The sequence below is a fragment of the Lissotriton helveticus genome, chromosome 3_1 (genome assembly GCF_964261635.1).
Source record: "Lissotriton helveticus chromosome 3_1, aLisHel1.1, whole genome shotgun sequence".
NCBI lineage: Eukaryota > Metazoa > Chordata > Amphibia > Caudata > Salamandridae > Lissotriton > Lissotriton helveticus.
In genome coordinates this window covers 485,394,969-485,410,018 of record NC_136061.1, presented here as the reverse complement: position 1 = coordinate 485,410,018, position 15,050 = coordinate 485,394,969, and the positions used below count along the sequence as shown (strand labels likewise).

The 15,050-nt window shown below is 42.7% G+C and overlaps 1 protein-coding gene across 1 annotated transcript; it reads left to right on the top strand.

Annotated features, from left to right (window-relative positions):
• Positions 1-698: 698 nt before the first annotated feature.
• On the top strand, positions 699-10,150 carry LOC144824641 (gamma-crystallin-1-like). The gene is made up of 3 exons (XM_078683692.1): positions 699-721; positions 7,505-7,747; positions 9,809-10,150. The coding sequence occupies exons 1-3, from the start codon at positions 713-715 to the stop codon at positions 10,079-10,081; spliced, it is 525 nt and encodes a 174-aa protein (XP_078539818.1). The 5' UTR covers positions 699-712; the 3' UTR covers positions 10,082-10,150.
• The last annotated feature ends 4,900 nt before the right edge of the window (positions 10,151-15,050 follow it).

The following is a 15,050-nucleotide window of genomic DNA, read 5'->3' as shown; positions in this document are numbered from 1 at the left end:
GCAGACCCTATGCACTAATGTAATATGGACACTTTTCCCGACTTGTGCATAGGAAAATGAGGGCACGAGCACAGACCAATAGATAATATCAATGCAATGTTTTCTGAAGGTGCCTATGCAGGGGCATTTTGTAATAATAATCAACTGTACACGCCTCTGTGGCAGCATTCTTTATGATTCAACACTTGTTTTTGGTGAAACGGCGATCTCTGTCGTGAGCACTCAACCCACAGTAGTTATGGACTTTTACATAAATCTATCATGGATTTTTTTATGGTGGCTTGCATACCAGCCATGTTGTTTTTAAATGTGTGAGCCGCTCCTCCTGTGGCCAGGATTGGAAAGGGCCTATCGGAGGGTGCTGACGAGAGCTTTAGCATTCTATGCCCTGCTTTCCTCTACCCCACCTGTCTCACTCCAGCTAATGCATGAATCAGCAGGTGTGTGACCCTGGCTTTAGCTGACAGTTCAAAACAGCATTCTTTGTAATAATGGATGACCCTTGACCCTTCCCGTCGTGTTACAATGAAACTAGTGGAATGACAAAAGGCCTCCCCCGTACGAACACGCATTCGGAACAAAAAACCTACACGTTTTGCTTCATGCGCAGAAAATACTCTTTGTTGCGCTTGCGGCCCTCTCCCACGGAAGAGTATATAACGTCTGATGTCTGTCTGTCCGGAATCAAATCCACTGAACGACAGCAGTCACCATGGGAAAGGTAAGATCACGGCTTCTTCTGTGAAGTTCTCTTTTAACCACTGCTGCCCTTTCATTTTTTTTATATCTGTATATTTGCACATTAGGAACCGTTGAAAACTGTAGACAGATATCAATCAGGTGTGCACATATTATTTCGCACAAAATGTCGATATTAATTGGATCACATTAAAAAAACGCAATCCGCGCTGGTCAGCTTCGTCCTTCACACGTACCTTTTTTTGGTTGAGAAACACCAGCACGTGCTCCCTACAATGTGCAGATAAGGACGTGACAGAGATAGTTTTATTACTTTTTAATACAGATGAGGATAGAGTGCCTCGCTAAGTATTAAAAGCAGATCCAAATGAAAAATTAAAAAGTACACTGAAGGACTGATTCAACTGTATAGATGGAGTGTCATTCCGGAGTAAAGTTAAGGGGTGTTTCAGAATTTAGGTGTCGTCAATGGAGACAAGTGCTGACAGGACAGGAGCTGAACGGGCTCTCCATGGCCGAAGCCTGTCCTGGTGGCGCCAGTCCAAGTGGGTTTAGGCTATGCCTGGAACAGGGCTTTCAGTGGGAATATAGAAGTTGAGGCACTCACTATCACAGTACATGTTTGCTACCAAGAAGTGCTGGTACTCGTCCATTGATAGTACTGCACCAATATAAGGTTGGTGGCATGCTTCCTTTCAAATTAAAGGCGGGCAGGTTCTCAGTAGTACCATACAGTACCTGCCAATTTTAAACATTGGCCCGGAATAAAAAGAATTAGTGTAATTGTCTCCAAAGTTAAGGCGCGGATATCTGTTTAGTTACTTGTGCCCAGTTTCACTACTGAGTTAAAATGGAGCAGGAGTTTGAGCCACAAAGAAAAGAGGGATCCCTGGGCAGCAGTGATGGAAATTGAGAAAAAAGGGTGTTGAGTGGAAGCCAATATCCAAAAGAAAACAAAACAGAGGGACATAAGGAACAGGCCTCAAAGAGAATAACACATGCCCCCAGCTGAGTGAGGCTAAAGGAAGGAGAATGTGAGGAGAAGGACAGCTAAACGTCTTATTCAGACTCTCCTGAGCTCTCGGCTAGCTGTAGACTAGGGAGTATTGTTGTATTTCATGTGTTATCTTTATGTAGTCTCACAAAAAACATCTATAGCAACCCTTTGTACATCAGATAGGCCTGCATTACATGTTGGGTTTTAGTACTGGTCTGGACAGCGACAAGAGTTTCTGCCCAATTTGGAATTACAAGATCCACATGTTTGATGCGTTACTATGGCTTGAGTTATTACTGCATTTGTTTCCATCGACAGATCCTCCAGGTCAACCATGAGCAATTTGCTCCATGAAAAGGTCCAGAATTGCAGGAAAAGATGCATTAATTGGTGCCAAAGGAACAAATCCCGTATGCTATTACCCATTAAAAAGTGGTTTTAGGAGTTAATTTGAATCTCCTGGCAGCAATTGTCTCACACTTACCTGACCCAGTGATTTCTCTGCTTAATTTATTCTTAAGTCAGGGCATTGTTCCACACACCTTTAAGGAGGAGTTAGTCACCCCACTTAAAAAAAAAAGTTAGGGAAGATCCATCCATCTTGAAAAACTGCCGCCCCCATCTCACGCCTCCATTACATAGCTTAGATACCAGAGGCACATATTGCCCAATTCCTAGGCACGTTTTTAGAGGGATCCTACTTTTGTGATCCCTACCAAGCGGGTTTCCTTCCCGCCAACTCTATAAAACTCTTATTCTTTTTATAATTGATGACATAATATCCTAATTGACTGTGTCAAGACCGCAGGTTTGCAGGGATCTGCATTAGACTAGATGAAGTCCTTCCTCTCTGCTCGGACACAATCGGTAACGTCTCACCCCTTTTTGCTCACAAAGGTTGGGCTAAGCTGTGGAGTGCCACAGGGGTCTTTATCCCCCCCCATCTTTTTAACCTCCTTGTCCGCCTGTTAGTCCGCACCTTACAGAGGCAGGGGATGAAGAGATACAATTAAATCAATGATATGCAGTTACTCTTCAACATCGGTGACATCAGACAATCTACTAAGTTTTTTTTCGAAGCACCATGTTATACACTTGTGACTGGATGAACTGTCAACTGTTAAAGTTGAATGCGGATTAAACTGAAATTGTGATGATTAAAAATAAACTGCACAGCTGGATCCATTTGGCCAGTGGAGATGGGTGCTTATCCCACCCCGAAAAAAGCAGTCAAGAGCCTGGGGATTATCATTAATGAAGATCTTTCTGTGAAGCCTCAAATAGGTGCAGTAACTTCATCTTGTTTTTTCCAGCTTGAAAATTACAAAACAAAACAGAAGTATTTTACTCTCACGGACATCATCCAGATTATAAATGCCTTGGTCATGTCCCAGATGGACTACACCAACTCACTCTATCGGGGACTTCCAAAAGGACTGCAGTAGAGTAAGAGGCTGCAGCTGGTTCAAAATCAGATTACTAGACTGGTCTGGTGCTAGCCTAGTCACTGCCACACTAAACCTTTGATGGCAAAAAATCGCACTGGCTGCCAGTCGTTCGGAGGACCCTGGTTAAAACTGGGTGTATAATTTTAAAATCTCGATACAGCATAAGTCCTACTTTTGTGACCTCCAGAATTCAGAATTATACCCCCAAACGTAAGCTAAGATCAGCTCATAAAAATCTGTTAGAGGTTCCTAAGTTTAACAAAAAGAGATGGAGTAGCTCAAGGTTTGCATTTATTGCCCCAAATATATGCCACTGTCTTCCCTCACATATTAAAGTCACAACTTCCTATATAAGCTTTAGGACCTTGCCAAAAACATGGCTCTTTAATCAGGTTTACGGATAAGCTCTGAGTTCCCTGCATCTTTTGCTCTAGCGCCATGAAACCTTTTTGGTGCACGTGCGCCTTATAAATACACTGTAGTATAACATAACAATAACGCGACTCACAATTACAGATATTCTGTTGGTAACATCGGCTGTGATATTACTACTACTTGAAGTTACGCAGAAGACATAGTTATAATAATCCAGTATTTGTAAGGTGCGAACAAATCACCCCTACAGGTCTCAAGGCGCCAAGGGCCATCAGGAAGATTAAGCGAGCTATTGCCCAGAGTCACATGGTGCTGGGCTGAGCTGCCACCGGAGCCGGGTATTGAACCATGAGCCCTGTGCTCCAGAGTCAGCTGCCCTGGCAGCTGTGCCACACCTCTCACCTCGGGCCACTGAAAGGATAATGAGAGAGAGGAGTATTGAAGCAGTTGCCTGATGATAGAAACACTATATGTGTTTTGGAATCGTGTTTTTTAAGTTAATGCACTGGGCAAGTTGCTGTTAGCTTCAATAAATAACCCCACATATTATACATTACATCTTAGACTGTTGAATTCTTTAAAAACTCATTAATTCCATGGGAGATTGCCAGGCGAAGTAGAAGCAGAACACTTCAGAACCTGAGATATTTAGCTTCCAAATGCTAGGTATTCCACAAGGTTGCAGTCTGCACCCAAAAACACAAGTCATCAGTTTTGACTTGGTAGTGGAAGGGGATTGTCAATAGATCTTGGTCTGAATAGTTGCGCAGGCAGCCAGAAGGAGTAAGTACAGAACTGATTCCCTAGGCACATTTTCTAAACCAGAAAGTACGTTTAAGTTTAATAGGCCCTGCTCACAAAGGTATTTTTGGCTGTAAACATAGGTTTATAGCAGAAAGGCCTTTCTATGGCAGCCATCAAATCACAAAGGCAGTTTTCTTGGCGTAATTGCATTTACTAGAGAAGCTTTCTCCACGATGAGTGCAGAGAAACCCACAGTAGTAGATTACACTCTATGACTGATAACCCCGATATTATCTGGTATGTAGGAGAATAGCTTTTCTCCAGAGGGAAAAAAAGAACATTTACACAGGAGGATCAAATCCCCTAGTGTGGACTTCTGTGCTAAGTAGAAATCTACACAGTCGTACCAGAAGCCCATGAGAATAGAAACATGACATTTCCACTAGTACGTCTGGAAATCTTTATCTGTCACAGTGTTTCTTGGAAGATTCCTGCTGGGAATATTTGTGAATACCAAAAGAAAAATGTAAAAGTACGTTCAGACTGAGATATTTGCAACCATACATTTACTAAAAATATAATAATATGGTCCAGTGTGTTTTTGTGGAGAAAACCAGCGGAGGTAAGGCAGGCCAAAGGAAGAAGTGCCATGAGTAGATCTCATGGCACAGCTTTCTGAAGACATCACAGGGGACAAGGTGTAACTGGGCATGTCAATATAAGTGTATTGTCCTTCCTAAAGAGGCCTTGACCGCAGTGCCAAGCTGTGGACAGAGGGAAAGGGTGGTGTCTATCATTTTATTAGAAAGTAACAACATGTTCTGTAAGCTTTGTGCTCCCTTTAGTCACTTCTGAATAAGAAGACTAGAGGGGACAAATGGTAAAGAAAGAGGCTGCTTGTGGGAAATGGTACAGGGCGAGATAATACAGTGAACGTCCATCATTAGCGTCTCAGGACTCTTAATGTTTTTTCGAACAGCCCTGATTTCAAATCTGACTTAACAGTAGATGTGACCTTAAGTTTTGATCAGCAGCATAGGAAATTTCGATGAAGCTAGCTAATAACTTTACACTTTAATGCCCAAAACGTCTGAGTATTGTATTCAGGAACTACAATGAAAGCTCATTTGTTATGCTTACAATTTCTGCAAAGTTTAAACCATCAAGAACAAGGTTTAAATTTGCGGCCTTTTTCAAAAAAGCTCAACTCAAGAATTTAGGGAAACAACATTAAAGAATTAAAGATGAATGCAAGTGTGTAAAGGTAGGTTGTTTGTAGTCTTATCTTTTATAGATAACATTAAGCATGCCACTTTGTTTTGGTGGAGTTGGGCCAGTTTTAGAAGAGAGTTTTGAAAACCCATGTACAAAACAAGACACTCATCTATTATGGAAATATTTAACTCATGAGATATCATGACTGAGAATTTGTTTCACTAATTCCAATTGCTGGAAAATAGAAATGTTCTTGCAAAGATAGTTGGAGTTTTTGTAATCTAGTGGTCCTGGGCATAAATTAACTATTTCTATTCTAACCGGGTACCAGATACATGTTATTAGGTACTGGTTTTACAAGCCTATCTAATGTGTCTCTCCAGTAGAAACAGGGCATATTGCTCTTCTTAAAACAGTGATATCCAACATGCAGGCAGGAGGTCAGGATCTATGCCATACATTAAGAATAATTACAGATCAGTTGACTGGGGGTGAGTGTTTGATTTGCTCAAGCGCTCCGTCCATCATCCCCTTTTGTTTCGCTTTGTTCGCCCTAAGTGTGGCAGGGTATGCTCAGACGTGAGTCCCTTGCTCACTTGGTCACTGGATTCAAGATAGCCTGGCTGATGAGGATTATGAATCCGAAACCGGTCCCAGGATGCTTGTTTCCGGTCCAGGGAAGACATGGCTTGGCAGTTCGGGCTGGACTGTTCCTATGAGGCACAGGGTCAGACTGATTTGCATATAGCCATGTCTGAAATGGGGTGGCTGAGTGGGCTAAAGAATGGTGATGGATTAAACCCAGATCAGTTGACTGGGGGTGAGTGTTTGATTTGCTCAAGCGCTCCGTCCATCATCCCCTTTTGTATCGCTTTGTTCGCCCATACATTAAGAATAGTCTCATAAGATAACTGTTTAAACTATTTATTTAAAGTTATTCTTTCACATTATCAGTGATAATCCTAAATCTTTGGCAAGGCTCTCGGCCTATATATGATGCTCTAAGCTAGAAGGACCTCTATTTGTACTTAATTTATGGTCAGCCAAGGTGCCCTTATTCCATCTCAGATTGTGCTGAAATCAAAGAGGAGGATATTGTTTCAGGAACCTTATGGTCCCTTGGTGCATGTAGTACATATGCATCATTCAACCAAGGCCATGACTTTGGAAAATCTCTCCCGAGTTCACTGGTTTCATCACTTTCTATATTTTAATAATTCCTTGATGAATGGGTTGACAGGGCTCCGAAAACTCAGCCCCGAAAGGCAGTCTCACTCTGAGGTCACAGAGGAGCTACTGTAAAAAAGGTTTTTGATGTTTGCTTTTAATGGTGGAGAAGTGGGTCAATTACATTATTATTCACTAGTCTTTTAGGATTACTCGTGTGGAGTAGCAAGTTCATCATACTTTAAAAATAATTAAAATGTTCTCAACGAGTTTTCAATTAACTGCACAGCTGGATGGTGATTGGCACATATGCAGCTAGGGTACATACCTTTTTCGGGCACCATTTGTCAACAAGTATCCTGATAACATTTACATGACTATGTTGCTAAATCTTGATCCGGTCATATATATAAAACAGTTGCTGGAGTAGAGTGGTGTTCATCTCCCTAAACCTAGGACCATGCTACACTGTTGAAATTGCATGAAATACCTTTCTCTATATCGCAATTCACGGAAAAAATGAAAGATATTCACTTGTAACATATAAAGAGCAACCATTTTGCTTTCTTAAGACAGTTGTGGTTAGCATGATGGCTCCCTATGAGAATTGGGTTGTTTGTTTCTTAATGCATCGTGCTCCTCAGATTCCCCTTGAGAAACAGAGCCACCTAGCTGGAGTGCTTGGCATAGGTCTACCACAATTATTGGCTTCAGTGGGGACACCTCTGCAGGAGAGTAAACATGTAAACAAGGAGACCATCGCACCATGCTGAACAAGTCTGCATACTGTTGCCCTTATGTTCTTCTCACCATGGTTAGTGGTGTGCACAATTGACCGAGTGTTCTGTCTTCCCTGCAGATCACCTTCTACGAGGACAGGAACTATGGGGGTCGCTCCTACGAGTGCAACTCTGACTGCTCCGACCTGAACTCCTACTTCAGCCGCTGCAACTCCCTCCGCGTCCACAGTGGCTGCTGGATGCTGTACGAGCACCCCAACTACATGGGGCGCCAGTACTACCTGCGAAGGGGCGAGTACCCCGATTACCAGCGGTGGAATGGCTACAACGACTCAATCAGGTCCTGTCGGATGATCCCAGAAGTAAGCCCCCTTATATGTTCCCGTTTTGAAAAATTCAGATAATTTTAAAAATGCTTGTGAAATAACTATTTTCTATTTGCAAATCGGATATATTTAATACAGAGCTACAAAAGGATGCAAAGGAAGCAATGGAAATTCCTCTCCGTAGATCATTTATTTATTTTAGTTATGATTTTCCCATTCAAGCTCTAACATATTGTATTTTGGGGTACACGGCTATGAGAATGGGTTGCTGGCCAACACTGTGCCCGTTTGTAAGGGTGTCACTGGCAGGGGTGCGAGATGTAGTAGAATAAGATCAATGCATATTACCTGAGCTCCCATGAGAGCCTACATTTAATTATTCCCACAAATGAGTTGTGCTAAGACTACTGGTCTACTTGGTATCACTGTAGTAATAATGGCCTCACATTGGACCTTTACTCTGCCAGAGGCTTTTTAGGATTCAGAAGGATTTCAATACATTTAAGAGATGAAAAGGCTCATGGAAAGGTTACACATCATTTTTAAAAACGAAGGGCATTACTTAAGGCCAAGTCACGCAGCACAGCTAGTCTACTTGCTGCGCTGCACTGCGTGACAGGTAAAAGATAGGAATGTGCCATATTCCAGGCAATACGTCACATTCTTGTCCTATCACTTGTGCTGATTCCTTTTTGGCATTCTAGTGCCAACACAGGCACTCTTGCACCGTGGGTCCCCTTCTTGCACAAATGCAATCCTGGGAGGAATATTCTTCTTTCTATGTGTGCTGCAGAATGCAACATACATAGAAAGAGGAAGAAACAAGGCGAAGTAGAGATATTTCTCCTTGTTACCTCTCCCCTCAGAAGGAGTAAGATTTTGGTTTATCCCCAGGTCTATAAGTTCTTGTGAATATGGAGATGCATCAAAATCCATGGGAGCTGGGTGGGAACACCCACGCAACGCTCATGGAATGCCTTGTTAGGGCGGAGTAACACAATGCAGCGATTTGGGCTGTGTTGCATTACTCTATTTTTTTAAGCCACTCAGAGCCACGCAAAATGGCTTCGCGTGACTTCAAACATCTGACTTAGAGGTTTGTGTCACACATGTACCACGGTGCGTGGTGTTAAATCAACCCTCACATAAATATGCCCTTAAGTTTCACTATAAGAGCAGGAATGAAGATATAAAAAATCAAAAATAGATTTTGGGGCCCTGCTTATGAGGAATTGTTGTAGGGAGGCTCCGGAAATCTTCATGCTCTGCTGCCCTATGCCAAAGTGAAAGGATAGGAATGCACTGTATTTATGGAATACGGTGCATTCCTGTCCTAGCACACAATTTGCTGCCTAGCGCCAATGCAGGTACCCCTGCACCATAGTGCAAGGGTGCCTCTGCTGCAGGCAAGATTGTTTTTTGTGCAGGAAGAGGGCCCTTCCTGCACACAAAAATCCTGGGAGGCGTTTTCCTCTTTCCAATGTGTACTGCTTAAAATCACAAGCACAGCACAGCACGTGGAAGGTCTGTCTTCTACGCACACTTTACTAATATCACAATTATGGCTATAGGTACATTGAAAATTTTCCTAAACAACTAAATTGCAGAACATTTAGCCAAACATGTATGGGCTGAATCTCATAATTGTACATTGTCTGGAGACACCGCAAAGAACAGATTGATCCCCTATACTCTATTGGGAAAGTTTCTCCAGCATTTTTTGTAGATAACAGATTGAGTTTGATGATCTGGCACACTTCAACATTCTAATGTAAATTTTGAAATGGCTGGATCTAGATGATGGGTTGCAATATTCTGGGGGTACCTCTTGCCTTTCCGAGGGATTTCACCCCGATCTGCTGGGAGATGAGTATTAAAGTTCCTTTTTCTGTATGATAAAGCTGTTTCTCAAGGGTTAGGAAAACAACATCAGTATGTAGGAGAAAAAACAATTAGTGCCAATCTAGGGTACATCAAGAATGAGATGAAGGCAATGGATGGTACAAGTGAATATGCAACAAAAGCATTGACAAAAGCATTGACAAGATCACCCAATAACTTTACTGTGCTTTTTTTTGTATTACTCTGCTAACACAGCACCGAGGATCCTTTAGAATCCGGCTGTATGAGAGAAGCGATTTTGGAGGCCAGATGATGGATTTCACAGAAGACTGCCCAAATGTTTATGAACGGTTCAACTTCAATGACATCCACTCCTGCCAAGTGAATGATGGACATTGGATCTTCTATGAAGAGCCCAACTACACGGGACGTCAGTACTATCTGAGACCCGGAGAGTACAGGCGATATAGTGACTGGGGTGCCTCCAGTCCCAGGGTTGGCTCCTTCAGACGAGTAAATCATATTTAATTTGATAAAAAGTAAGCACCTATTTCAATGTATTATTAAACAACACAATAAAATTAATTGATATAAAAAGTCTGTGTATTAAAAAATGGCTAACTTATTCAAAATATATTTACTTTTATTTGGAACACATGCACCATTGAGCAGACAGAATTATAGTCTTAATCTACTTTCAGCTGTGTTCCTTGTAAGGGTCTGTGGTTGCATGGGATCAGTGTGATTAATCTGTACCTTTCGAGAAATTCTGGATGTAAGGTGGAATTGTGCCCTTTTCTAGAAAAGAAAGTTGTATCTACATGGCTGCTGATACACTTGGAACAAATATAATCATCAGAGTCCACATCTGAGAGTGCTGGTCCACACTAAAAGATAACCTGTGCTCACCTTCTGGTAGCTTGGTACAGAGCAGGCAAGCTCATCTAAAGAGGCAACATGTAAAGTATTTTGAGCAACACACACAGTAACACAATGAAAACACCACAAAAATACTGCACACAGAATATAGATGATATTTTTATGAATAAAACAAAACCAAAACAATAAAGATCTAATAAGTAGAACCGGAGTTATGAAGTTTTGAAGATTAAATGGAACTACTAATCACACCATCCTTTGCCTCAGAAACTGATGTCCGGTGCTTTAAAAGTGCACCACACCCCCACTGCCCTGGTGGCATTTTGTGTGTGAAATTAACCTGACACACTGCTGGAGGAGCCAAATGAAATTCTGCCGCTGATGGGGAACTACTAATCCCATAATCCTTTGCCTCAGTAACTGAGGACCTGTGCTTCAAAGTGCGCCTCTGACCTGCTGCTTCAGAGGCATTCTGTGTGTGAAATCGACCTGACAAGCTTCTGGGGGAGCCGCGTGCATCTCTACAGCTGCTGGGTCCTATTAATCGCATAATCCTTTGCCTCTGTAACTGACAGCCTGCGCTTCAAAAGCCCACCGCAGCTCCGCTTGCACCCAGGTCTGGGCCAAGTGGAGGGCACCCCCACTTGGTTTTATTCTTTAATGGAACGTACTGTGTCTCCCTGCGTGCTAATATCTATGACTGTTGACATGTATTTTTCTTGCCCATATTTGCTCTGTATTTCTGTACACCTTCAGTGCATTAGTTTTAGTTATTAAATTCTTCTTGGGTTGATTTTATGGAATTTTAATCATTGCACTATTTGGTATTTTACTATTGACTGTGTTCACATAACGTTTATTTGTGATTTTCTTTTCTAAGTATGTCTGTGGCTTTGTGGTACTCCCCCTTTTGATCTGTACATCTAAAATGGGGAACATAAAGCCTCTGACATAGTTCAGGGTATTGCTATATATCCTAAGGGTTCTACAAAACTAGGTAACTGCACTCTTAAAGAAATCAACCTCTTGGAAAGAAGAGGTCAAGCCCATTTTAAATGCAGAATCTATTCCTCAAGGTGATCCTGGGGCCATACCAAAGAAAAAAAAAGGAAGAAGCCTAAACTGTTGCTAGTTTTTAGGGCTCAGGGCGGAGCTCCGAGATCCTAATGTTAAAGAAAAAAAAAAAAGTTTCTTTAGGGCTCGGGAAAGACACATTCCTTAGTGCGCGAGTTTTTTTTTATTATCTGAATTGTGATTGGTCCTCGCGGTGATGTATTGTTAGTAGTCTTGATGCGATTGGGCAGATGTAATGTTAGGCGGCCATGTTGGCATATTGTGTGTGGTTACGCGCACGGCAGACTATTAATCTTAATTAGGAGCTGTCAGAGTGCCCTTGTAATGCAATCCAGATGGTGAGAGCGCATTCACCATTCTGCATTGCATGTATAGGGCGCGCGTTCGTCTGCAGCGTTTTTGGGGCTGAGAAATGTGGACGTTTATTGTATTGAACTTTTATGTGATTTATTATTGCTCTGAAAAATGTGTGTTTGCAAGGGAGTGTTCCCGATTACAAGGACATGGTGTTCGCTTATTTCCTTTGAAGCGCTGTCTGATATGTATTTCTCTTGAATAGCAACACGTACCACCACCAGTACTACCACCTAGTGTAGTAAGTGCAGAGTAGTGTGTGCAGAGTGCAGAGTAGTGAGTGCAGAGTAGTGAGTGCAGAGTAATGAGTGCAGAGTGCAGAGTAGTGAGTGCAGAGTAGTGAGTGCAGAGTAGTGAGTGCAGAGTAGTGAGTGCAGCGTAGTGAGTGCAGAGTAGTGAGTGCAGAGTGGTGAGTGCAGAGTGCAGAGTGCAGAGTAGTGAGTGCAGAGTGCAGAGTGCAGAGTGCAGAGTAGTGAGTACAGAGTGCAGAGTGCAGAGTAGTGAGTGCAGAGTGTAGAGTGTAGAGTAGTGAGTTCAGAGTGTAGAGTGTAGAGTAGTGAGTGCAGAGTGCAGAGTAGTGAGTGCAGAGTAGTGAGTGCAGAGTAGTGAGTGCAGAGTAGTGAGTGCAGAGTGCAGAGTGTAGAGTAGTGAGTGCAGAGTGTAGAGTGTAGAGTAGTGAGTGCAGAGTGTAGAGTGTAGAGTAGTGAGTGCAGAGTGTAGAGTAGTGAGTGTAGAGTAGTGAGTGCAGAGTGTAGAGTGCAGAGTGCAGAGTGTAGAGTAATGAGTGCAGAGTGTAGAGTAGTGAGTGCAGAGTGCAGAGTAGTGAGTGCAGAGTAGTGAGTGCAGAGTAGTGAGTGCAGAGTAGTGAGTGCAGAGTGCAGAGTAGTGAGTACAGAGTGCAGAGTAGTGAGTGCAGAGTAGTGAGTGCAGAGTAGTGAGTGCAGAGTGCAGAGTAGTGAGTGCAGAGTGCAGAGTAGTGAGTGCAGAGTAGTGAGGGCAGAGTAGTGAGTGCAGAGTAGTGAGGGCAGAGTAGTGAGTGCAGAGTAGTGAGTGCAGAGTAGTGAGTGCAGAGTAGTGAGTGCAGAGTAGTGAGTGCAGAGTAGTGAGTAGAGTAGTGAGTAGAGTAGTGAGTAGAGTAGTGAGTAGTGAGTGTAGAGTAGTGATTAGTGAGTGCAGAGTAGTGAGTGCAGAGTAGTGAGTAGAGTAGTGAGTAGAGTAGTGAGTAGAGTAGTGAGTAGTGAGTGTAGAGTAGTGAGTAGTGAGTGTAGAGTAGTGAGTAGTGAGTGTAGAGTAGTGAGTAGAGTAGTGAGTAGTGAGTAGAGTAGTGAGTAGTGAGTAGAGTAGTGAGTAGAGTAGTGAGTGCAGAGTAGTGAGTAGAGTAGTGAGTAGAGAGTAGAGTAGTGAGTAGTGAGTAGAGTAGTGAGTAGTGAGTAGTGAGTAGAGTAGTGAGTAGTGAGTAGAGTAGTGAGTAGAGTAGTGAGTAGAGTAGTGAGTGCAGAGTAGTGAGTAGAGTAGTGAGTAGTGAGTAGAGTAGTGAGTAGAGTAGTGAGTAGTGAGTAGAGTAGTGAGTGCAGAGTAGTGAGTGCAGAGTAGTGAGTAGAGTAGTGAGCGCAGAGTAGTGAGTAGAGTAGTGAGTAGAGTAGTGAGTAGTGAGTAGAGTAGTGAGTAGAGTAGTGAGTAGAGTAGTGAGTGCAGAGTAGTGAGTAGAGTAGTGAGTGCAGAGTAGTGAGTAGAGTAGTGAGTAGAGTAGTGAGTAGTGAGTAGAGTAGTGAGTAGAGTAGTGAGTAGTGAGTAGAGTAGTGAGTAGAGTAGTGAGTAGAGTAGAGTAGTAAGTAGTGAGTAGAGTAGTGAGTAGTAAGTAGAGTAGTGAGTAGAGTAGTGAGTGCAGAGTAGTGAGTAGAGTAGTGAGTAGAGTAGTGAGTAGAGTAGTGAGTAGAGTAGTGAGTAGTGAGTGCAGAGTAGTGAGTACTGAGTAGAGTAGTGAGTAGTGAGTAGAGTAGTGAGTAGAGTAGTGAGTAGAGTAGTGAGTAGAGTAGTGAGTAGTGAGTGCAGAGTAGTGAGTAGTGAGTTGAGTAGTGAGTGCAGAGTAGTGAGTAGAGTAGTGAGTAGTGAGTGCAGAGTAGTGAGTAGAGTAGTGAGTAGTGAGTGCAGAGTAGTGAGTAGTGAGTAGTGAGTGCAGAGTAGTGAGTAGTGAGTAGAGTAGTGAGTAGTGAGTAGAGTAGAGTAGTGAGTAGAGTAGTGAGTAGTGAGTAGAGTAGTGAGTAGTGAGTAGAGTAGTGAGTAGAGTAGTGAGTAGTGAGTGCAGAGTTGTGAGTAGTGATTAGAGTAGTGAGTGCAGAGTAGTGAGTAGTGAGTAGAGTAGTGAGTAGTGAGTAGAGTAGTGAGTAGAGTAGTGAGTAGAGTAGTAGAGTAATGAGTAGAGTAGTGAGTAGAGTAGTGAGTAGAGTAGTGAGTAGAGAGTAGAGTAGTGAGCAGAGTAGTGAGTAGAGTAGTGAGTAGAGTAGTGAGTAGAGTAGTGAGTAGAGTAGTGAGTAGAGTAGTGAGTAGAGTAGTAAGTAGAGTAGTGAGTGCAGAGTAGTGAGTAGTGAGTGCAGAGTAGTGAGTAGAGTAGTGAGTAGAGTAGTGAGTAGAGTAGTGAGTAGAGTAGTGAGTAGAGTGTAGTGAGTGCAGAGTAGTGAGTAGTGAGTAGAGTAGTGAGTGCAGAGTAGTGAGTAGTGAGTTGAGTAGTGAGTGCAGAGTAGTGAGTAGTGAGTAGAGTAGTGCGTGCAGAGTAGTGAGTAGTGAGTAGTGAGTGCAGAGTAGTGAGTAGTGTAGTGAGTACTGAGTAGAGTAGTGAGTAGTGAGTAGAGTAGTGAGTAGAGTAGTGAGTGCAGAGTAGTGAGTAGAGTAGTGAGTAGAGTAGTGAGTAGTGAGTGCAGAGTAGTGAGTAGTGATTAGAGTAGTGAGTAGAGAGTAGAGTAGTGAGTAGTGAGTAGAGTAGTGAGTAGTGAGTAGAGTAGTGAGTAGTGAGTAGAGTAGTGAGTGCAGAGTAGTGAGTAGTGAGTAGAGTAGTGAGTGCAGAGTAGTGAGTAGTGAGTAGAGTAGTGAGTGCAAAGTAGTGAGTAGTGAGTAGAGTAGTGAGTAGTGAGTAGAGTAGTGAGTAGAGTAGTGAGTAGTGAGTAGAGTAGTGAGTAGAGTAGTGAGTAGTGAG

Coding starts and splice junctions, on each gene's coding strand:
- LOC144824641 (XM_078683692.1), top strand. Junction 7,748..9,808: donor CCTGTCGGATGATCCCAGAA/GTAAGCCCCCTT, acceptor CTGCTAACACAG/CACCGAGGATCCTTTAGAAT.